At 43.5% G+C, this 24,395-nt stretch overlaps 1 protein-coding gene across 4 annotated transcripts in view; it reads left to right on the top strand.

Annotated features, from left to right (window-relative positions):
* Positions 1-24,395, top strand: part of poe (E3 ubiquitin-protein ligase-like protein poe) — a 567,105-nt gene that overhangs the window by 411,551 nt on the left and 131,159 nt on the right. For all 4 annotated transcript variants that reach the window (XM_075878938.1, XM_075878937.1, XM_075878939.1 and 1 more), the window contains 3 exons: positions 9,657-10,052; positions 15,638-16,114; positions 23,268-24,122. In XM_075878938.1, the coding sequence (XP_075735053.1) occupies positions 9,657-10,052; positions 15,638-16,114; positions 23,268-24,122 (1,728 nt within the window). The remainder of the gene's footprint in view (positions 1-9,656; positions 10,053-15,637; positions 16,115-23,267; positions 24,123-24,395) is intronic.

The following is a 24,395-nucleotide window of genomic DNA, read 5'->3' as shown; positions in this document are numbered from 1 at the left end:
AATCCAAAATGGCCGCCCCCTATGTGCGTCGGCATGGCGCGTCGGCCATTTCTGCCTATGTGTTTCCCATGTGCGGCACTTCGTACGTGTGCTGAGGAGTTCGTCATCTAGTAGTGCATTAGCATCGACGGTGTGGAAGGTCCGACTCCAAAAACTTGAGTGCACCACAATGCCGCTTTTAAAAGAAAAGTCATCGCGTGTGCAGAAACGGACGGAAATCGGGCCGCATCGGGGTTGTTCGGAGTTCCCGAAACGTGCGTGCGGGACCGGCGGAAACAAAAGCAGAAGATTGTCGACAGCAAAGCTTCACGCAAAGGCTTCAGTGGACCACAGCAGGGTCGGTTTCCGCAAATTAAAGAGCTGCTCAACGAGTATGTGCTTGAGCAGCGAGCGGCCCGTGACGACAGAACTGCTCCAAGTGCGGGCTATGCAATTAGTCTTAGTAAAAGGTGCTGGTTAACTAACTTTATGAAGAGGAAAGGCTTTTCCCTCCGAAGGGGAACATGCATATGCGAAAAGTTTTGCGGAGGAGTACGATGAAAAGCTTCACAGTTTTCAGAGGTTCATCCTAAACTTGCGGCGCAACAACGGCTACCTGCTTGGGCAAATCGGGAATGCCGATCAGACGCCTCTTTACTTCGACATGCCTGGCACCACAACCGTCGAAAAGAAGGGGGCGAAGCAAGTTCGCGTGCTGACATCGGTCCACGGTAAAACTACAGTGACGGCAGTGGGCACAAGCTTCGCCCGTACCTCATATTTAAATAGAAGACGCTCCCGAAAAGAGTCGTTTTTTCGAGTGGTGTGATCGTGCGAGCCAGCGAGAAAAATGGGTGCGCGTTGCAATCGGTGTCGTACGTTTTTTTTTTTTTTTTTTTTCGCGGTGGAAATCGGGTGCGCGTTACAATCGAGGGCGCGGTAGAATCGAGTAAATACGGTATATAAAAGACTCCTTAACTGACCAGACTGCAAGAATAATACTAGACGAAGCAGAATCCCAAGAGTTTAGTCTGGGCAGCAGAGGTACGCCGCAAGGCTCAGTCCTATCCCCCTTTCTTTTTAACGTGGCCATGATAGGTCTCCCTACCAGACTGAAGGAAATTCCAGGACTCCACCATAGCCTCTATGCAGATGACATTACCTTATGGGTAGCAGAGGGTAGTGACGGATACATAGAGGAAACTTTACAAACCGCAGTGAATGTTGTAGAAGAATATGCCACCCATACAGGATTACAATGCTCACCGGAAAAATCGGAACTTCTCTTCTATAACCCGTCATGTAGGGGTCCGAAAAGTATCCAGGAAAAACCTAACATTAAAGTCTGTTCGAAAAACGCAAATACCTACGGTCGAAAGCATAAGAATTCTGGGACTCCGAATCAGCTCGAACGGGCATAACGGAGAGGCGATTAGATTACTTGAAACCATTGCGCAGCAAATTATGCGTCTACTTAAACGAATTGCAAACCGGCACTATGGTATGAAGGAAAATAATATGATAAGACTGGTACAAGCTTTTGTCATCAGTGGTATTGTATATGTGATTCCGTACCTCAGACAAGTGGCCAAGAGAGAAAAGATTGACAGAATAATTAGACGAGTTTTCAAACAGGCGATCGGACTTCCAATAACTACCTCTAAAGATAAATTACTTCAATTAGGGCTTCACAACACATCAGAAGAGCTTATAGACGCTCAAAGAATCGCGCAATATGAAAGACTAACGCAGAGTAAAACAGGTAGAGCCATACTAGAGGAACTGGTTATAAACTACGCAAATCAATTTGGCGCCAAAAAGGATATCCCGTATGAAATCAGGAAATGTTTAGTAATCTTACCGATTCCAAAAAACATGCACCCCGAATATCACAAAGCAAGATGAGCTGAAAGAGCGAAAAATATACATAACAACGTAAAAGATTTACCGGAAACAACATACGTAGACACGGCCAAATACAAAGGAAATGACAACATGACTATAGCAGTAGTGGACTACAAAGGAAATCACAAGGTCAGCAGCTCGGTGAGAACGAGCTTTGCAGAAGAGGCGGAGGAAGCAGCTATTGCAATGGCCATAGCATCCACCTCGACTTCACTAATTGTTAGCGACTCGCAGACGGCTGTGAGAAACTTTGCACAAGGGTGAATATCCCATATAGCTTTAAGAATATTGGCTGGATGCAAAGACCAACGAACAATAGATATAGTTTGGGCACCCACTCACTCCTCCTTACCAGGCAATGAGGCTGCACACCAGACAGCTCGAGGACTTGCAGACCGAGCCTCTGGATTGCCCTGGTCGAACGGGGAGGACGATGAGAGTTTTGAGCAGATGACCACTTACAGAGATATTACGTAGTATTACAGGCTAAGCAGAAAAATTTATCCTTCCGCACACTTGTCATTGAACAAAGGACAGGCGGTGGCGTGGCGCCTACTCCAGACCCACACATTTCCTAGTCTGGTAACAATGAACTGCTGCGTGCCGGAACTTCATTCGGACAAGTGTAAATTTAGCCACAACAGGGCGGTCTCAAGCCACATTTTATGGGCATGCCCGCAGGCCCCCATGAGAGGCGAATTTCCAGATGGGAGTGGGTGGGATACCGCGCTCCTCAGCTTTGACTCTCAATTACAAGCTTGCTTAATACGGCAGGCCGAAGACGCCGCCAGGGCCCATGGGATCATGGCCGTCGTCTAGGTTTGGTCCTCCCTTCTCCTCTCGCACCTGAAAGGGGAGGAGGACCTTTCTGCTAATTAAAGTTTGTTCATCATCATCGATATACTCAAAAATTTTATATATTTAGGTTCGATATAAACATGTTTGGCTGTATATAATTGAAAGCTTGGCCCTCGTCAGGTACCTCTGTGTTACCCTAACTAATGATTTGTCTTGGAAGGCACATATTACAGTCGAATCTCATTATTTTGAACACGCTTAATTTGAATTTCCGGTTAATTCGAACTCACGATGAGGTCCCGTCAAAGCTATGTGTATTCCAATGGGCGAAAACGCCCGGTAATTCGAACGCCCAACTAATTCCGACAGTTAATTCGAACATACTGCGCTCTGAAAATGCTCTCAGCACCCCGCCCAATCCTGCAGCGACACCTGCGACACCTCAACGCTGCCCGCCAAAGAAATTCAAAGGAAAGAAAAGGCTGCGGTGGAATGTTTGCTGTCTCTCAAATGCCGGTCTGCGAAGCGCCGGTGTCACGCTTCTCCCTTTTCCGTCCCTGCTATGTAAAGCTGTTGCTGGGCTGAATGATTGTGTGGTTGAAGGAAAGGAAAAAGGCACTATCTTCTGCAGCCTTTGCTTCTTGCGGGAGAACGGCTCTGCGCCTTGAGGGCGGGTCTCTCACGCGCCAGTCTCTCACGTGTCACGCTTCCCCCTTTTCCTTCCCTGCCAGGTAACCCTTCTCCTTTCAACAACGCGTGCAAAGAGAGCAAAAAAAAAAAAAAGCTGCCGTGGAGTATTGGTTTTCTTTTAAATTATCTCTGCGTGAAAACGCTCCTCCTTTCTCGTCTTGTGCTGGCCATGCTGAGGCTGCGTAGCGGAGAGCGAGAGGCTCTGCTACGTAGCAGTCGTTGTTATCGCCCTCTTTAGAGAGTGTCGGCGCTGGACATTTTCGCGGGCAACTTCTCTTGCCAGGAGGATGCTGAAGCCGAAGTAGAAATGCTTTGCGAGCTGCGTGCGAAATTGGCTCGCTGCAAGGCAGATGTGTGCAGATGCGCATCACCGATTACTTCAATTAATGACCGATGTCCTGTGATTTGTGAGTAAATGTAAGTCTTCTAAAACTTCCCCCTTGTGTGTTAGCTCAATTTACATGCGCCATTGAATGGAGAGCTTTCCGTTTATTTAGCTTTCTATAATTCGAACTTCTTTCAATTCGAACAAATTTTCGGGCCCCTTCGAGTTCGAATTATCGAGATTCGAATGTACTAATGTCATCTCATCTAATAAGGCACTTGGTTTATTAAAGGTGCATTTTTTACACTCGGGACTCTGCCAGCTATAATGTTGTGAAAAACTGTTGTAAATTTAGCTAATATAAAACAGTGAAGTGTGGTTAACGAGGCTCACTGGCAGGCACATGTTCTTTTATTAAAATTTGCTATTCCTAACACCCCGTTTTCACCTGCTTTGGGAGCTATTGTGCTAAAAAAAAAAAAACTTCTTTCCCAGTACTTTTTTTTGGTAGGTATAACACTCCCATGTGTGTCAACATTGGAGTTCAAGCTCGCTAGTTCACTTCGCATTTCATCTAGCTCATTATTCAGTCGTAGAACAGAATCTTCAATGAAGGTTTTCGCATGAGTGGCAACAGTAGTATCCGTTGTGTGGATCTTTTGGCTAGTACTTTGATAAGTCTGTGGACTTTTTTTGTGGGGCTTGCACAGCTTTGTTTCGATGTGCTCGTCTCCTGCATAGCCCTGTCTATGGTGCCTTCCAACTTACCTAGTCAGAGCAGCAGCCATCATGCAAAAATTCAAATGGTCTTTCGGCTCAAATAGGACGTGAGAGTTAACCACCAGTTGCAACTTTTAAGCAGAGTCGAGAATGTGCACTAAGCATATTATATGGTGAACTATGGCCTAACTCTTTTGCGAAACCTATGAATGACTGTAGTATTTGTGACTGTAGTATTTGTGACTGTACTTTTTGAGCTCGGAAGTGTTTAGAGGAAATGCTACTTGAAAAAGATTTTATTAAAAAATTACTTATTTTTTTTCTTTGCTTTCACAAATTTATTTCTCCACTATCATGACAAAAAGTTGAAGGTTGTAATTTAACACGAAGTTGGTTAAAATCTCTTTAAAGAGCACTAGGGGGTTGCTAAAAACTAAAAGGCTCATTGTTGTTAGCACTCTACAGTTAATGTGGAGCAATATAAGCCACTTATGGCTCAGAAGCATAAATGTTTAGTGGCAAAAAAAGTGTGTCCAAAAAGAGCTATAGTTTACACATTATCGTAGCCCAAAACCGGGGTGCAACAGCTGCGACATTTGTGTCAATTTGATAAAATTCCCCTTCATTGCATCGAGCTGTGCCAAAACTAAGAAATTTCTTGAAATAGCTCCATGCTGCGCTAAAATGCCCGACCAGCCTCAAAATTATCTCACGTGTGTTAATTTTAGCGAAAAATGGAGGCCGTATAAGATGAAGTAACAACGCTGCGTGCCCATCGGTCTGGTCCGCGGACAATAGCAGAAATCTATCGGCGGTCGATGAAACATCAAGCAAAAAAAATCGGTTGCCGCAGCCACCAACGATTCGTGGGAAATATTGATTTCCCAGACAGCAAATGCGGGTATGGCATGTTAAGAATGTATGCCGCGTTTTCCGCTCGTGAGCTAAGTCGACATTTCATGAACGCCATCTTTGCCAGCCACCACATTTGCTGCCATAGCAACGACACATAATAATAATTTTTCTGGCTTGATGTTAAGTCATCCTGGCGATGAATATCCGTCGCCAGACCAACAGGCGCGCCGTTGTTACTTTATCTGGTCGAACGTGCCTTGCTAGGAAGCCGAGAAGTTGGGCCTTAAGCTTAATCCTACCGTCAAGGGGGAAAAAGTTTGGGTGGGGTAGTACCGGTTCGAAAATTTCTTGGCCTTGTTCTAACCCACTCAGAATACTGCTTAAAGGGGAACGCGGCTTTGGGATTGCAAAAAATGGCTTTTTTTTAAACCAAGTTTTCAGTTTTTGGAATATTCTTTATATCTGATTTCAAAATATCTACACTGAAAACTGCGCAGAAATGCTTCAGAAAATTCGTTTCACCCTCTTAAGTAGTGAACCTTTTTCCGGAAATCGTGAGAAAGCAGCGATTTTAAAAAAGATTATAGCTTCGCGATTGCATGGCCGGGAGCCGGCTTCTTGGGATCATCGGAAAGAGCATTTCTCCGTGTTTAACTTTCCCGCCTCAGCTGGCTCCTCCCTTTGAAAACAAGCGCTCAAAAAGCAAATGTTTGAAGGTCGTTTCGAGGCCCTTGATTGGCTGTGGCCGCCATGTTGCCTCAGCTCACCTCGCCATTGACCCGATGCTCGCTTCGGGAGATCGTCGTCGTCTGCTGCTTGTGCGTCGCCAGAACATGGCTCTCGAAAATGGCTCTTTGTGTCATGTTCATGGCTCGACGATTACTTAGGATATAATTACGCTTTAGTGAGGAGTTGTAAGCGTATGGACGATCAGATTACTACAAGCGAGGTGCGGTCTATGAGCGCAGCGCGTCATCGGAGTCGTCTTTAGGCCTAGGCAAGAACGACGCGCTAGCGCACTGGAAGTGACGTGCTTCTTTGCAAGCAACGAAGTACACCACTCGCTAGCTCCTCAGAACCGCATACGGGCATCTTGCGCATCGGCAGCGGACTCCACAGTCAAGCTCGCCCCCTCCCCCCTTCACTGCCAAGGATTGCTCGGAACAACGGCTAGCAGTTTCGCGCGTCGTCACTCGAAAATGCGATACCAAGCGCAGTATGCGCCGATTTTTCGTCATCGTAGCTACGCATTTTGCGCATTGTCACCGAACGCTGCCGCCAAGTGCATCACGCTCTATGAATGTTCTGAGACAATGAAAGTCTCATAAATTAGCGTTTCTGCGATCGCCCGTATTATAATGCCTTTCACAGCTACAGTGGCAAAAGAGCATGTATGAAGCAGGGGTGCGGAATTTTATATGCCCGCTGCTGAAAAATTTATGTGGTACCAGTCTTCTGCCCAAAACTATTTGGAAAGAAGGCATAGGCCGTCATGGAGTGACCCATTTTATGATGCAGTAAACCTTTCTATATAAAAAATGTTCAGTGAGAATTTATTTGTAATCAAGTCCTTGCTTATGCTTATTACAGTTGGACACAAGAAATATGTGTAATCAATTCAGTGTATGGTCTTGTTGAATTACAATCTTTTCTGTCATGCCTATCATACCACTCCGTCATTCAAAGAACTTGGTTTGAAATTCGTACTTGTTCTTTGTAAATCAAGAAAAGAAGGTTATGGGAAAAAAAAGTAAAGCAACAAAGGCACATTGGTCAGAGGCCACATGCTTGAGAAGTCAAACATCGGAAGACAAACTTTTTAGATATTTCAGAGATGTAAAGAGAAGTTAAAACTTTAAATGCAGTTTTCTCAATACTGTTTTTTTTTTTTTTTGCTCTATTGGCAATATGCTCAGCCCATCCACGAGGTTCAATAAAGTAATTTGTCTCTCATTAAGTATTTGTGGTATTTTTATTTTTTATTTTTTAAATTTCTATGAAATCACTGCGAGGCCATTCTTAGTGTCTGTGCCTGTTTTCATCAATATCCAACGAGAAACAAGAAAGTTCGTCAAAAAAAAGCCTATGGAAAACTTCGACAGGCGTTTTCTCACTAGTGTGTTTTGTAATTTGTGCATTGCCTGTGGAAAGTGTAGCACGGGAATGACTGGACTGATATTGGTGCAGTTTTTTTTCCCTGAATCCCAAAAGATTTGTTGAGGGTCTGACAATCTTTGAATTCTTGTTTTTTTTTTTTTCTCGAAGATGACTGGTACATGACACGGTTTCTGACAGAGTGTGTTGGCAGTTATGATCATCTCTATAAAAAAAGAGAGAACTGATAAACAAACTCTGAGATTGTCATACCCAATAGTCTTCTTTTGAGTTAAGATCAACACCATTTGCAGCTTACTGGCGTGTTTTGTTACAGCTCTAGGCTTTCCATGAGCAGAATATTAGAATCGAACCATGTAGCATGATGTAACTTGAGAACTACTTAAGGTATCACGATGAAACTGCACATTTTTTTTTTATTCAAGACACTTACGAGCATGCATGCCAAACTGAATTGCTCTAGGTCAACAAAATTTTTTTTTTTTTTCAATGTCCCCTCCCCCCTTAAGCAACCTTCGCCACAGAAGACTAGTGTCCTGCGGAAAAGTGTCTTGTGATTTGGAAAGGGTTATTAGCATTAATTACAGAACACAGCACATTTTGTTAAAATACTCGTGCATATATGCACCGCGTAATTGTGAGTACCATATCTACTTGCGTAATGAACACACTCGCATAATGAACCCACCCTTCACCTTGGCCTTGAAAAAAAAAAACTTTTTTGTGATGTATCTGTTCATTTTATTTCGATATAATAGCCAGTGCCGTTGACGATTAAAACAACCTTAAGTAAAGCCATTATATCACGAAATAACAATTTAATAAAGGTCGAAACATAGTTTTGCAACCATGCTAAACAGTTGCGAGAAGCGCAAGCATGAACGACGACAATCAAATTTTGAAAGTCGCGCCTTTTATGGTGATTTAGGTGGGTTGAATGTTTTGTACATGTATTTCTTCAAATGTAAACCTTCTTTTTTCTACTGCTCCAAATTTTGGCATTCATAAGAAAATTTTCGTCTGTAACCTGTTCTGAAATTGGATTTTAGTACCCCAAAAGTAGCATTTTGCTGATTTTAAAAGTTCCTCTTGAGATGGAAGCAAGAACTCTACTCGCTTTGTTTGCTTGTAATTACTAACACTACTAATTCTTATAAACAAGTTTAAAAATAAAATGGATTAATGAAGCCTACAGGCAATTCCATGAATTTCTGTCTCTGCCATATTTTAGAGTTGAAAAAATGAAACAAATAAAGTTTCAATATGTCCCTTCACTTGACACATTTTTCACACCTTTGAACAAACATTTGTATGCCCACCAAAACTTGGCTCAACTTTTGTCTTCTAAAAGCCTACAAACTGCACTTTATTATCAGTAGCAACTTTTTTTTTATTTGAAGATCTTTCAGAACATCCAGCAGCCAGTGGTAAAACAGTCGAACCTCTTTATAAGAGAAACTGATGGACCAGACAAATGGGTATATGAGACATCATGGTGTGCCTGCTTTAAATATATTCGTTGGTAGTCGAAATTTACGGAGCCCTCCACTACGGCGTCTCTCATAATCATATGGTGGTTTTGGGACGTTAAACCCCACTTATGATTATTATTACAATATGTGTTGATAAGAAAATGCAGCAGTCTCAATCTGCTTATAAGAGACACCTCATAAAATGCAATCATTGCTCCCCTGTGCATGTCTCTTTAAAGTGGTTCAAATGTAGTTTTAGTAAAGCTTTGAGAGGAGGAGGTAGCCACTGGGCACCAGGACTAGGGTGATTTGTGTACCTTCTGAAAAACCACAGTTCTTGAACTGTAGCATTGTTATGTCGCCATGATAGAAAATGCTTCACCTCTTCTTGGACGCTACGGCGAATCCTGGCACAATTTCTTGAACGTACAAGTGGCTCCGGCTTTGTTACGGGGCTGCGACATACGCGCCATGCAAAGGATGAGCACCCATTGGCTGCTCGGCTCAGTGCATCATGTAAACATATGGTGCAATTCATATAAATGTATGCATCGAGTGCACATGCACTTTTATGAACTCATGTACAGTCCTCCTGTAGATATTGCTGCACACCCAAATGGTTGTTTTGAATTCACTGAGGGATTTTAATGCTAGGCCAGAAACGTACGGAACTACTTGTACAATGTCATTTTTACTTGGCATGTGTTGTGTAGCCGCAGTTAATTTGCTGTCAGCATGCTCTTTTTTTTATTTTTGAATGGGGTTTCTGATGCTTTGCTGTCTGGTTTCTTGAATAGGTGAAGAAGGTGTGGGCAGTAGTGCCTCCTGGCTGTGTAACCCCCGATTTCGGTTCCACATGGTACTCGTACCTGTGCGAGTACATGATGGTGCAGCAAACGCCCTTCATTCGGCGACAAGTGCGGAAGCTACTGCTCTTCCTGTGTGGTTCCAAGGAGAAGTACAGGCAGCTTCGGGATCTACATGCCCTCGAGTCCCATCTAGCAGGTGCCCGCACTATATGCAAGGCCACTGGTGCCACGACACCTTTGATAGGCACTGCAACGTTGCCTTATGATGCCCTTATTTTGGTGGTGGAACACCTCAAAGCCTGCGCTGAAGTGGCTACTTCACGCACAGCTAACTGGCAGCGCTACTGCCAGCAGGACAACACTGTTCTACCCTTCCTCTTTCAGGTAAGGCAGTGTAACCCACCTGCTTCTGAAAACTTTGAAATTTCGCATGTAAGTGAAGTCAGATGCTCTCCTTTGTGCACTATTGCCGCTCATTATTCAGGTCAGGCTTTTTGAGAACTTAGATTACTATCTGGCGTGCAAGATTTTTAATGTGTGTAGATAAGTTCGAATGAGTTGGACTACTTTGCTGTAATCTTGACTTTAATGCAAAACAATTTTTGTTTTCCTTTTTATGCATTTTATCTTCTGGTGTGTATTCTGCACCACTCATGAGGTGCTCGACGACTGGACGGTGGGTCCATTTAGTTTCATTTGGTTTGGTATAAGCCAGTTGTGGCAGTCGCTCGCAAATAATATCAAAGGGTGCTTCAATTTTCATCCACCTGTTAGTAGCTTGCCAACTGTCATGGTGCTTGACTGTATAGTAGAGCTGTGTGAATAGCAAAATTTAGGATGTGAAGTGAATTCGGGTACAGTCAAATCCCGCTACAACGAAATCGATGGGACGCATGATAAAATTCCTTGTCACGATTTAGGATGTGAAGTGAATTCGGGTACAGTCAAATCCCGCTACAACGAAATCGATGGGACGCATGATAAAATTCCTTGTCACGGAAATTTGTTGTAGTGAAATTTTATTTATAGACCACAAAAATTGGTAAGTTCTGATGATTTTGACTCATTCTTTGGTCCCTGCAAGCGCATGCATTGAACTGGCGCCAATGCACACTTACCTGGCCTAACACTAAGCGAGCGTATTTCATAGCGTATGACGTGGTCAAAATGTACAGAAAATTTGGTGCTGAAGTCGGGGTGCAAATTATACAAGTATTTTGGCATGCAAGTCTGCTTTACAGCATGCAAAGAAGGCGGGTTTGCGTCAATACGGAAGTAATTTTTTTCATCCTCCCACAGTTTGCGGCCGGGCGTACCAGTTTTATGCAGGGGTAGGTTGTACAGAAGAAAATATGATATTCAGACGAGGCATGCCGAGTGCACATTGCTGCGAACGGGTGTGCCGAAGCTTAGCTAGAGGCCAACAGATAACTGCAACTGAAAGTTACGAAGCTTCGCACTACCATGGCCATAAGTGAGCAGCAGGAAAGCCATAACGCTTCGTGTCATTTTATGGCTTTATTGCCTTTAATCGATGGCTGTGTTAACTGCGCACCTTCAGATCGTATTCACTATCGATGAACAAAACGATAGTGACCATGCACGGTTTCCTGCACAGGGGTTGTGGCAAACACAAGTTCCGTTTTTAATCTGTGCGCGCTGCGCTGGCTGTGGTGCAAAACAACATTAATTGAGCCCCCACCATTGCCAAATCTGTCATCTCCATGTTGGAACCAGTTTTATCTTGAGTCAGTACAATTAAGACCGTAGCAGAGCCCGAAATGCAGCTTTGCTGCAATATGAGAGTGCAATGGGTTAAAGCATATTAAAAAAATTTGAAGGGACCATTTTCGATTGGACATTGACTGTTTTTAAGCATTACAATCGGAGTAGACACTGAAAGCCAGCTTTGCCGCAATACAAGTGCGATGAGGTGAAGTTTATTAGAACATTTGAAGCTGTCAGGTTTAATCGGACGTTGATTGTATTTGTTTTCGAGAACTTCAAATAGATTGGAATAGTGAAATTGCAGCTCGAATTGAATGGACTAGTAAACTCTATTAGAAAGTTAGAAATTTTGAATATTCACACACCCCTATTTTATTGTCAACTGCCAGATTTTCAGACATGTTTGAAAAATCCACACACTGAAATTTTCTGCCATAGACTAAGACTTTTCATTTTCTGGAGAGAGATGCTCACGTACACACACACACACACACACACACACACACACACACACACACACACACACACACACACACACACACACACACACACACACACACATTGCACACATTGCACACATGCACATGTGTGAAAAAGAACAGTCGGAACTTCCAAATTACAGAATTTAATAAAGCTTTAGTCTCTTCACCGCATCATTATCATCTCTTGTGGGACGGATGCCCACAAGTGTGTCAGTCCATTTCATAATGCTTGGCTCAAAGCAAGATATGCCACTTAGGCTGGTATCCGCTGGCTGCTATACATAAAATTGGTTTCTACTGCACTTAGGATCAGTCAAAATTTTTTGTCATTCTTTGCTTACTTTGTTCAAACATGCACCATACAGGAGAGTGGGCTAATGATGGCACAGAAAGCATTAATTATGCCAGTGCAATTTATTTAAGTTTGCTGAAAATAATTATCACACAGTACAAATAGCATTTGCTACCCCTATATCTTTTGCAAAGCACCAGTTTCGAATTTTTCACCAAAAGGTGTTTAATCTTTTCTCGACACTTTTATAGGTAGGGTATGTCAAAGAGCACTCATTTGAGACAACCACAAAATTACCGTACGCTTCTTTAGTAACAAGCAAGTCTGCAAAAGCATTCACTGACTGTGCCATGACCCTTATTTCAAGTTTTAAAAGAAAAACAAGTACAGTAGAACACTGATTTATCGTACAGTCGAACACGGATTCATCAAACTCTAAAAGGATCACAAATTAGTTCGATTTATGAAATATTCTATAAAAAAAAATGCAGATCCCGAGGCCTTACTAGTGGTGGACGATCACCAACTAGCGGTGCATTCAAGAATGTACCTATATTGTATTTTTACAAAAAAAAAAAGAATAAAAATTCGCTCATCTTGCCATACTTCTTTGTCTTTGAAATGAAGAAGACACTGGCCTCGATCTTATCGAGTATGTCTAGGTGCTACAGCCAAGTTCCCTCCACGTAGCCGCAGCAATGACGAATTATGCTAATTGCTGTCACCACTTCAGTGGCGAGTACACCCATGTAAATGCTGCCTCGTCCCGACAATCTTCATCACTTGAGCTGTCTGTGCGAATATGCTGGGTCCCTGTGACCGCAGCTACAATGTTATCATCAGCGCAGCTCTCAGCAGCCTGAACTTTCTGTAGTCCGCTTCTATGAAATCGATCGCAGACCTTTCAGGTGGAACGACAGCCACGAAGAGAGAATACAACTTGTGAAACACGTCGTCTATGCATTCCTTGTCAGTCAATAGCCTGAACATTGTAGTCCGCTTCTATGAAATTGTTCGCAGACACTTCAGGTGGAACAGCGGCCACGAAGATGGACTACAACTCGTGAAACGCGTCATCTATGCACTCCTTGTCAGTCAATAGCCTGAACATTGTAGTCCGCTTGTATGAAATCATTCGCAGACACTTCAAGTGGAACGGCGGCCACGAAGAGGGGCTGCTACTCATGAAACGCGTCGTAGACACTTCAGGTGGAACAGCAGCCGTGAAGAGGGACTACAACTCGTGAAACGCATCGTCTATGCACTCCTTGTCAGTCAGTAGCCTGAACTTTGTAGTCCGCTTCTATGAAATCGTTCGCAGACACTTCAGGTGGAACGGCAGCCATGAAGAGGGACTAGAACTCCTGAAACGTGTCGTCTATGCACTCTTTGTCAGTCAACAGCCTGAACTTTGTATAGTCCGCTTCTATGAAATTGTTCGCAGACACTTCAGGTGGAACGGCGGCCACGAACAGGGACTACAACTCGCGAAACGCCTCGTCTATGCTCTCCTTGTCAGTCAATAGCCTGAACTTTGTAGTCCGCTTCTATGAAATCAAACGCAGACACTTCAGGTGGAACGGCAGCCATGAAGAGGGACTACAACTCCTGAAACGCGTCGTCTATGCACTCTTTGTCAGTCAACATTCTGAACTTTGTATAGTCCGCTTCCATGAAATTGTTCGCAGACACTTCAGGTGGAACGGCGGCCACGAAAAGGGACCACAACTCGCAAAACGCCTCGTCTATGCACTCCTTGTCTGTCAACAGCCTAAGCTTTGTGAAGTCCGCTTCTATGAAATTGTTTGCAGACACTTCAGGTTGAACGGCGGCCATGAAGAGGAACTACAACTCGTGAAACGCGTCGTCTATGCACTCCTTGTCAGTCAATAGCCTGAACATTGTAGTCCGCTTTTATGAAATCGTTTGGAGACACTTAAGGCTGAACGGCAGCCATGAACAAGGACTACAACTCATGAAACGCGTTGTCTATGCACTCCTTGTCAGTCAACAGTCTATCTTTGTATAGTCCACTTTTATGAAATTGTTCGCAGGCACTTCAGGTGGAACGGCGGCCACGAAGAGGGACTACAACTCGCAAAACACGTCTAGGCACTTCTTGTCAGTCAACACCCTGAACATTGTAGTCTGCTTCTATGAAATCGTTCGCAGACACTTCAGGTGGAACGGCGGCCACGAAGAGGGACTACAACTCTGAAAACGCATCCTCGATGCACTCCTTGTCAGTCTTCAACGGTTTGCGCAAGTTCCGCCGTTACGTAACCTGCCTTCCGGAAGCAGTTGGCCAAACAAACACTCACTAAGTGGTGCGCGTTTGCTCATGGCACAGTATTTCTCGAGACTAATTATAGCATGTTCGCCTTTGATGCCAGTGGAAAGATACAAACACTTAGAAAAAGAGGTGCATGTAGGCACCCCGCATGCCTATTCTTTGAGAAAGAATATAGTGTAAAGGCACATTATGTCCTAAGAGTATGTGCAAAAAGCCCATTCTTCTCGGCATACCATAGGACATTATGCGCCAGAAATGTCTAGACTATGCGACTTTTGTGGCATCTACACACTCATTGCCTTTAGGAACAAAAGCTGCTCGCTATTGACACACCTGTGAGCGATCGAGAAGGCTGAGGACATCACAAACACTTCCAGGATAAATGCATGTGTACAGTGCAGCCAGTGCTCCAGCAATGACAGCGTCAACTCATGGCAGTGTACTGCACACAACTAGGAATGATAAGACTTCAAGCAGCAGCAAATGCTCTTATGCCACAGACGTTTTTGTTATGCATGATCGTTTCAAACCCTCAATAGAAAAGAGCCATAATTTATTCCACACTCTGGTGGTGTCAGGGGGGCTTATTACGCGATACTTTGAAGTTGGCATGCAGTTAAATGGGGTTTCGCGGAAGGTACGGTATATATTGACAGGAGTCTGGGCACGCTATAAAATGACTGTTACTTGTACCAGAAGGCATCGACGTTATTTTGGATGTTGCTGTTGTGATTGGAACACTCAAGTGGAATAAAAGAGCATGCATTCATTTTTTCGAATGATTTCACGGTTTCTAGGGGGTTCAAATAATGGGACATCCTCTGCACTTTAGAACATATGGCATCTCTTGGACGATGTTGAGTACATATCGCGCTCTCCCCACTCTGATGGCTGCCTCAGATTTATGCAATGTGGGTAATTTACTCACATCTATTCGTGCTTTTGTGCTGTTTGTCACTACAGCAGTGACTGCAGCCAGTGTGTTGTTATCAAGCAAGATATAATCTTGTTTGTGTGTACATGCATTGCATTGTGTATAGTGGTTTAATGAGTAAGCTCATAGCTACTGCATTTTGCAGAGCCATATTATCCTGAACTTTTTAAAAATTTGTTGTTAAAATATTTATATTTGCATTGCTCATATTTACACCTTTTTTTAAATACCACTGCCCAGGTGAGCTTCCTACTGGATGAGGGAGTGGCCTCTATAATACTGCAGCTGCTTCAGTGTGCCCTGTGTGGTACACCTACACTGCAGCAGCCTCCCCAACAGCAGCAGGGAACAAATAAGCCACATGCTCCCTCTGGTTCACCATTAAAGCAGCCGCATCGTCGTGAGCGGGACACATCAGAGGAACCTGACGAAGTTGAAAATTCAGATGAGGCTCAGTGTGCAGCTTTGGCACAACAAGTGCATGATTCTGTGGAACGCTCCTTGCTTGGTCAATTTATGCGAGCATTCCTGCTTGAGTGCAACTCTACAGCTGTCCGGTGGCAGGCACACTCGCTTCTTCATCAGCTTCACAGACACTCGCAGCCATCACATCGAGAGGCTTTGCTGACACTGATGTGGGAGCTCTGGCCACAGCTTCCATCATACGGACGAAAGGCGGCACAGTTCGTGGACCTCTTAGGCTACTTTACACTCAAGGTAAATGTACTGACAAGTGATCTTTATGAGGTATAAAGCTGGTTGCACCTGGCAACAAAAGCTCGTGTAATGTGGGCTCCACAGCAGATATATTTTGCTCAATTAATACATGAAGCTGTTAATTTAATGGATAACTAAAAATTGGTAACAGTAGGCCAAAACATTATTTAGAGGCAGTGTTTTCATGTTAAGCGGAAATTCTGCTTTTTAATAAGTCTCGTGCCCCATAAACTTTTGCTGCTGGAAGTACCGCACATGTCCTTTTTCCCCGCCCTTGATTGGAAAATATGGGCAGTAGATAAATATGCATGTACTTGAGTTTTTGAAAACAAATATGCAGCTGAACTAATGGGGTGTGCATGGCTTCACTTAGTGTTCACGTCTACGACAATAGGCGTTGGTTATTATAGCCGATCCTGTTCCCTTGTAGGCAGTCATCATAAAAAGAGTAATCTTTTGTTCCATAACGTCTGAAAAATGCCTCTGGCTGTTTATTGCATCAGCAGTGGACAGACGATGCCACACTAATTTATCTGGGTTTACTATGAACTTAATTCATCCAGTTAGGTACTTTCTGTGTTCTTATGGCAAAGCATTTCATTTCAAATCTTGTTTGGCATGTATCGAAACAATTACCATAACTTCTGATACAAACAAGGCAAGGTATCTGAAAGGAATTACATGCCATGAAAGAAAAATTAGCAATCTTTGTGTCTTAAGATATGAATGGCTCATGCACTAAGTGCACTTTACACTCCATAATCATTATTTTTTTTTTTCAATTGGCTGCATTGCCATAGACAAGTTTAATGTGGCAAAGCATATGGAGGAACTAAACACCACGCTGTGAAATGTACTACGTTAACTGGACTTTTGCTAATTGCCATATTTACTCGTATAATGAATGCACTTTTTTTTTTTCGAAAAATTGCAGCAAATTTGAGGGTGCGTTTATCATGTGGGGCAAATTTTATCAAAACTTCTGGGATGAGCAAAAAATACAGTATAGTAGAATCTCGATGATACGAATTCGAATCTCGATTAATACGAATAAAATATTCGTATCAGCCCGAATTCGTATGAACCAAAAACAACTTAAAGCTGATAAAAATTATGAACAAGAACTTCATTGGCAACCACACCTTGCTGAAAAAAGTCTGGGATGTAACTTTCCTGCCTTCACGGTCTCTTAATTAAGTGCCACGGTTTCTTCGCTCATGCTGCTGGAAGCAGCGCGTTTACAGTTGACATCAGAGCGAGATAAAGCAGCCAAACTTATTGGAAATTCACTCACTTCCCCGCTTAAGCAGCCGGAAAACCGCGCCGCGAAGTCGACACAAAAAATGATGAGTCCTGGAAAATTCGCATTGGAGAATTCAAGCGAAAATTTCAGTGCGGCCGGAAAACCACGTCCGCGCTTAACCCGCACACGCCATAAAAGCGTTTCACGGTTATCTTTTCTCGCGATTGTTTAACCGCAACAGTAGTACCTGCTGTGATCTGGAGGGGCGCCCAGAAGCGTGCGCTACACATGACAACCACGACGACGCCGTTGACATTGTAGCAAGCTACCACCGAAGCATCAAAACAAGCCACCGATAACAAGATCAACGACAAAATACGGCGACTGCCTCGCTTGCAACCGAAGCGAGAATCGGGGACCATGTTGCGGAAATATTCATAATCTTTTCTGCGCGACAAGCGATTGCGACGAATGGCCCTTCGCGACAGCCATAGCGACACAAACCTGTCATCGTCACTCGAAAATCGCGTGATCGTCGTTAAGCATTTTAAAGTTTTGTATTTGCAGGAAGCAATCTTCGCTCGGTGCTGGCAGTTTATAACCTTCACTCTCTGTGTGCTTATCAGCTGCGACGTCTCTACACTCGCACCATTCGTGAACTTCACTGTGGGGCACACTCGCACCATCCGTAAACTTCACTGCGGCGTACAGATAAAAAAGACAGGGGACGTGATGTGCACAGATAGAAAGAAAAATAGGACGGCCCGTGGCAACGGGCAAAGGTGGTGAGTGACTGAGCAGAGGTGGCTGGGGGGGGGGGGGGGGGGGGTTCTCGGCATAATAATAAAAAAATGAGAGATCAAACGGGTAAGGAGGTGCCAAGTGTCGGTTAGCGGGGCTGCAGCAGATGAATGTAAAGGGTTCGTTTATTATGCGGAGGGGGGGGGGAATCCAAATTTTGACGAGTGAAGTTAGGGGTGCATTTATAATGTGAATGTGTTCAATACGCGAGTAAATACGGTATTGTTTTTTTAGCAGAGGTTGGCATCCTGTGGTCCACTGGGCTTCACCCCTCACACTATGTCTGGGCTTCACCCCTCACACTATGTCAACCGTCGTCTCTCCCCCCTGTCATTTCCTATCTGAAGGTTGACTGGGCAGTTCTGACTAAAAATAGGATTTTCGCTTGCAACCTATGTTTCAACGCAGCTTTTTGGTGTACATGCTAAAAATTCACATGATTTTTATCTACCTTTAGAAATCATGGCCATTGTCAAATTTCGCGCATAGCTCCTTCGAATTACTGTCAGACCCCCCGATGGGACTGCTTCATGCAACTTGGTTCTCTACCACAAAAGTTTGCAGACCTCTGCTATGGTAGGCAGTATTGTTTTTTGTGGTCCCCTTTGTAGGACTATGGTGCTTAGTCTTGCACATCATCCCGGTGTTGCAAGAAGGCTTTATTGAAGTTATCTTCGTGCCCACCAGAAAAGCGTCGTTGAGTTGATCTTACATTACCATCACACAGAGAGCATGTGTCTGGCTTGTGTTTACCTATATACCGAGAGGAGAGAAACAACTCGAATAAGCTCTGACCATGTGTCATGTTAACGGCACGTTTTGCTTTCAAGAAAGACTATTATTTTCACAAGTTATTCAAAACCCCAACAGACTTGCATTCTCATTTATTTTAGTCAAAACATGTATTAGTTTAACATTTTGACGTTTTCGGAGACTATAACTCTTTTAAATAAACCTATAAAAAGGTGTTGTTCCTTTCAGCGCTTTAATTTTTTTTCTTTTTTAGTTGGCAATACCTTGTAACTTGTTCATCATATTCACTTTATCTATTACATAAGTAAACATAAGCATTCCAATAAATTCGTTTCACTAAAAAAATACAGTGAAATCTCGTTGATAATATTTTACGTAACACGTTTTTAGGCCTAATACATTTTTTTTTTTTTGCTCTCGGCCAACCTCTTTTGGTTAATGCAATTTTAGCATAATATGTTTTACTTCCGGTTCCCTTAAAAAACATCAAAGATTCCTCCGAATAGCATTGAAGGACATTTGTTTTTATTTCTTCAAATGCATTCTAACAAGTCGGTCTTTTGTCATAATTGAATGGGTTACAGTGAAGTATTGGATGTAACGAAGTACTAATTGTATCCGTTGAAATTACTTGAGAGGTATGTGTATGTTATTCCTTATTTTCGTAAAGAAGAGTTGTTGTGTCTGTGTATGTAACAAAACAAACTTATCTCTAAAACTAGGAAATCCTCATGCTTCTACGCTGGCTACATCACCTTCAGATAATACTAATGAGCACTTGTGTGGCTTTGTAAGGCCTCCAGTATTGCAGTTTTTCCCAGCAAGGCCTCGTTAGTGACCTTGTTTGAAAGTTGCAGCTCAGATGTTTGCAAGGTGAACTTCCAAATTGCAGCAAAAGCCCTTAATGCTGTGAATTTGTTGCATTGCCTAATCATGCACAATGACAGCAGAGATGGGCTTGAGGCAATGGCTGGTGCAAAAAAGCTCAAATCTTCATCTAGAAGAAGGCTCAGCAGAAGACAGCAGACGTCTTTGTACAAAGCATGCCTAAATTTTGTGGAGCCTTTACTGTGCTCAACGTTTGATAGTCCCTTCTTTTTTGCTGAAAAATATATTTGTTATTGATGTAAAAACAGCTTAATGAAGTAAATTTTGTGCCTCCTTCAACTTCGTTACAATGACTGAGCTCTAAGTGCATTATGCATACCTGCTAAGTCTTCAGATTTTCCTGTAAAATATACGAATTTTGACGACTGCACTTACGATTTTACCAATCTTAAGGGAAGTTTTACAAAAAATATTTCATTTCCGATAAAAAAAAAGAAAATGAGTAAAATAGCGTGCGTGGTCTCCGCGATTGGCTATGAGGCATTGCCGTAGTTAGTCGCAGAGGCCACAAAAACGGCATTGTGCTATATTCCGCCACCAGAAGAGAACATTATGTATTGGTGTTATCATCGCATACCTGCCAAGTCTCCCGCATTGTCCAGGAGACTCTCAGATTTTGACAGTTTCTTCTGTTTGTACGGTTGCCATAAAAATCTGGAAATTTAAATTTGTGTGCGAGATGTGGCCACATTGACAAAAGTGCAGGTTAGTCCGTTCAAGGCTTTTTTGATAGCCCACCGCATTTTGTTATTAACGAATTTTAGAGGCATTCATCTAAACATACAGTAGAGTCTCAGTGATGCGAAACCGCCGCAGATACGAATTTGTGGAATTCTCCAGCCAAATTCATGCATCCATCGGGCCAAAGTTCAAATCTTCCGAACACTTTTCCTAACCGCAGTGTGTGATATGAACTTTACTACTGAAATCATTGAACGAAGGCCGATCGAGGGCAGCGTGCTCGAACTTCGGAAGTACGCATGCGACCAGCGCACGCATTGTCTTGTGCAGTGTGTGTGGTTGTCGTTGCTACAACTGCTGTGGACGAAATTGTGGTAGTTGGACACGATCATGTATGGCAATGATGTTACTGACAGAACTCCGAAAGAATGTGCGTGGCCAACGTTCGACCAGTCAAAGCAACGCTGTTTTCCGAAAACTCTGTTGGATAAAACCACGGCAGTTCTGATCATAGATAGCATAAAACGACTTAGTTTTGAAGGCACATGGATGGAAAACAAAACTACTGTTTGCTGCAATCGTCGGGGCGATGCGATAGCGATCTACGAGCTCCGAGGACACGTGGCTGACGCAGCAGTAGAATAAAGGCAGTAAAGACGTAAAAAAGGCTAGAAGCGTTTTGGCATTCCTGTCCGAAGAATCTAGTAGGGAGCAAAGCCAATGCTTTGAGCCACGCCTTCGTGGCATCCAGCTGTGTTGTCCCGTGCGTTCACATACGCGAGTTGTTTTGACAGAAGTGATTTTTTGGCTGTAGTTGTGTTGATTACGCAAAATTTTGGAAGCATTTATGCTCCCCCTTTGAGACTCTCGCCATAGTGGGAAACCCTACCCTCGTGTGTTCGGCCACTCCAAGCCATCATGAGACCGCTACACCGATGTCTGCTCTTGCGTTTGAGAGACCCCCCCTTCCCCGCCCCTGTTTTTCACGGTGCTTTTTTTTTAATCTTTTAGTGCGAAAATGGGGGAAAATAATTCAGCGCGTCTAAATGACTTATGACGGCTAAACATGGTTATGCTTGTCACTAATGGCAAATCGATCACACCTACAAATTAAAAAAAACAGTAACCCCTCCGCCCCCCTTCCCCGCTCGGAGATTTTACGAATTTCTCTGTTGCGAGGTTACCAGATATGATTATGTTTAAAGACTTCTTGAGTGATGCAGCCAAGAATTTCTGGTGGCTGTTGTTATTTTTGTGCCTTACATTCATATATAGAATGTCTTCTTGCCTGATAAAAGAATATAAGGTTCCTATTCAATGATGCCACTGTCAGATTCAGTGAGAGCAGTGGAATTTGTTAAAAAATATTTATGTTCAGATCAACACAGTATTCAGCAGTTGCAAAATAAAAAGAAGAAAAACAAAAAAAATACCCGGGCCAGTGCTTTTCACACTGTTTTGGTTACTTGCTTTAGTGCTGCCCTCAATATGAAAAAGGATAGTGTAGAAGTGCACACTTGTGACCAGTTCTAAAAGATGCTACTCCTTGTTCAACAAGAAAATAAATCCAAGAAATTTAAGAGGTCTTGGAGCGCATCTATAACATCCAAATAAAACTGTAGTTTTCTGATAGCAAGGGGTGCGACTGGAAAGGATCAATATAATACAGGAAATTCTCAATGATACAATTATGATTGATGTGAATTTCGCCATGATATGAACTTTAAAGTTGCTTCGGATGGACTACATTATATAAAATACGTCGTGATTCGGTGGTATACAAATGGTTTCCCCTCAACCGTGGATGATCGGAACGCGCGATTAACCACTGCACGCAAGCGGCGCAGCGCGGCTCGTCTGGGAGGAAGGCCCGTTCACACTTGACCTTGAACGGAGCGAATGCAGCAAAACTTGCCAGTATTCCTCTCGCTTCGCCGCCAGAAAAGTGGCCGGGAAACCATGCCACAAGCCAATACAAAAACATTGGTCGGAAACCAATTTTGCCGCCAAGCAATAGCGATCACCTTCCTGCTACAGTTTTGCCTACACCCACTACACTAGCTCTCAAACCACTTGATGTGAACCAGTCGCTAATTCAACATGGTGGCAAAGGCGTCGGCAGTGACTCATATCAGCGCAATCGCGAACTACCCGCGCAGCACGATTACAGCCTTGTCGTGCTGTATGGATTTTAATGCTTACAAATAAATTCTCAAGCGGCGAAGGCGGCGGCGGTGGCATGTATACAAGGGGCAGAACAAATGTGAACATTTTTGATGGTTGCGGACGTGGTTTTGTGGCCGCTTTAGCGTTTTCTCTTTAATTCTCCTGCGTAAATTCTCCACAACTAATTTTTTTCGTATTGACTTCACGGCGTGCTTTCTCAGCCGCTTAAGTGACGAAGTGAGTGAATTGTCAGTAAGTTCTGCCACTTTCACTGTTTTGGTGCCGAGTGTGAACGCGCCTTAGAGCGAGCAGCATGAGTGCAGAAACTGCGACACTTCATTGAAAGGCAGTGAAAGCAGGAAAGTTCAAAAGAACGTCAACGATTTCATGACCAGCTTTAACTTGTTTTTGGTTCACACGATTTCGGCATTATAAAAATATTTTGCATGCTCCCTTTGAATTTGTATCATCGAGATTTTACTGTGGTGTACTATTGATAGGTGCCAATATATTACACTGAAGTAACCAAATTGGTTTTATTCATTTTTTTCTCTTATGTTCTCTGCCTAGCTGGTTCTGTAAGCCTCTTCTGACAAAGGGTGTTCATGTGACTTTTTACAGGCCCCACAGCCTCAGCAGGAGTTTACCGAAAGGGCATTGGCTGTACTGCATCAGCAGAATCAACTCCTGTGCAACCACCCCAACTCCAGCCTGTACAACTCCATACGAGGCCTAGTGGAAATGGATGGCTACTACCTGGAAAGTGAGCCTTGCCTTGTCTGCAACAATCCCGAGGTGGCTTACGCAAACATAAAGCTGTCTGCGATCAAAGTGGACTCTCGCTTCACCACTTCTACCCAGATTGTCAAACTGGTTGGCTCACACACAGTGTCGCGCATCATTCTGCGTATTGGAGACTTAAAGCGAAGCAAAATGGTGCGAGCCATTAATATCTACTACAACAATCGTTCAGTACAGTCAGTCGTGGAGCTGAAGAACAGACCTGCCATGTGGCATCGTGCCAAACGCTGTTCCTTGGCTGCAGGCCAGTGTGAGCTCAAAATGGACTTCCCACTTCCTATTGTGGCATGCAACCTTATGATAGAGTATGCAGACTTCTATGAAAATGTTCAGGCATCATCAGAGACGTTGCAGTGCCCACGCTGCAGTGCCTCTGTTCCTGCCAGCCCTGGAGTCTGTGCCAATTGTGGAGAGAATGTATTTCAGTGCCACAAGTGCCGTGCTATAAACTATGATGAAAAGGACCCGTTCTTGTGCAATGCCTGTGGCTTCTGCAAGTATGCCAAGTTTGACTACACCTTGACTGCCAAGCCTTGCTGTGCCGTTGACCCCATTGAGGGTGAGGAGGACCGCAAGAAGGCTGTGGCCTCTATCAATGCACTTCTTGAAAAAGCTGACAAAGTGTACCAGCAGCTTATGGCCCACAAGCCGACGTTGGAGCTGCTTCTTCTCAAGGTTAGTTTGTTTAGGAGGGGGGCGCAAGCAGATAAAGATGCATTTTCGTCTTTTTTTTAAATTTTTCTGTATGATGAGCTTGATTCTAAGAAAAAACTTAGTTTATTAGCAGTTGTACGATCTGCAGAAGTTACAAGCCGTTTTTAAGCTGATGAACTTTTAAACTGCTAGTTTGTATACATGATTATCCTGTTTGCATGTGTGCAAATTGAAGACATCACACTTAAGGTCACAGGGCTGCTTGGATAATTCAAGCCACATGAGCAGTAAATA

The sequence above is a fragment of the Rhipicephalus microplus genome, chromosome X (genome assembly GCF_043290135.1).
Source record: "Rhipicephalus microplus isolate Deutch F79 chromosome X, USDA_Rmic, whole genome shotgun sequence".
In the NCBI taxonomy this organism is placed as follows: Eukaryota; Metazoa; Arthropoda; class Arachnida; order Ixodida; family Ixodidae; genus Rhipicephalus; species Rhipicephalus microplus.
The sequence above is the reverse complement of the archived record's forward strand: the minus strand, read 5'-3'. Positions and strand labels throughout refer to the sequence as shown.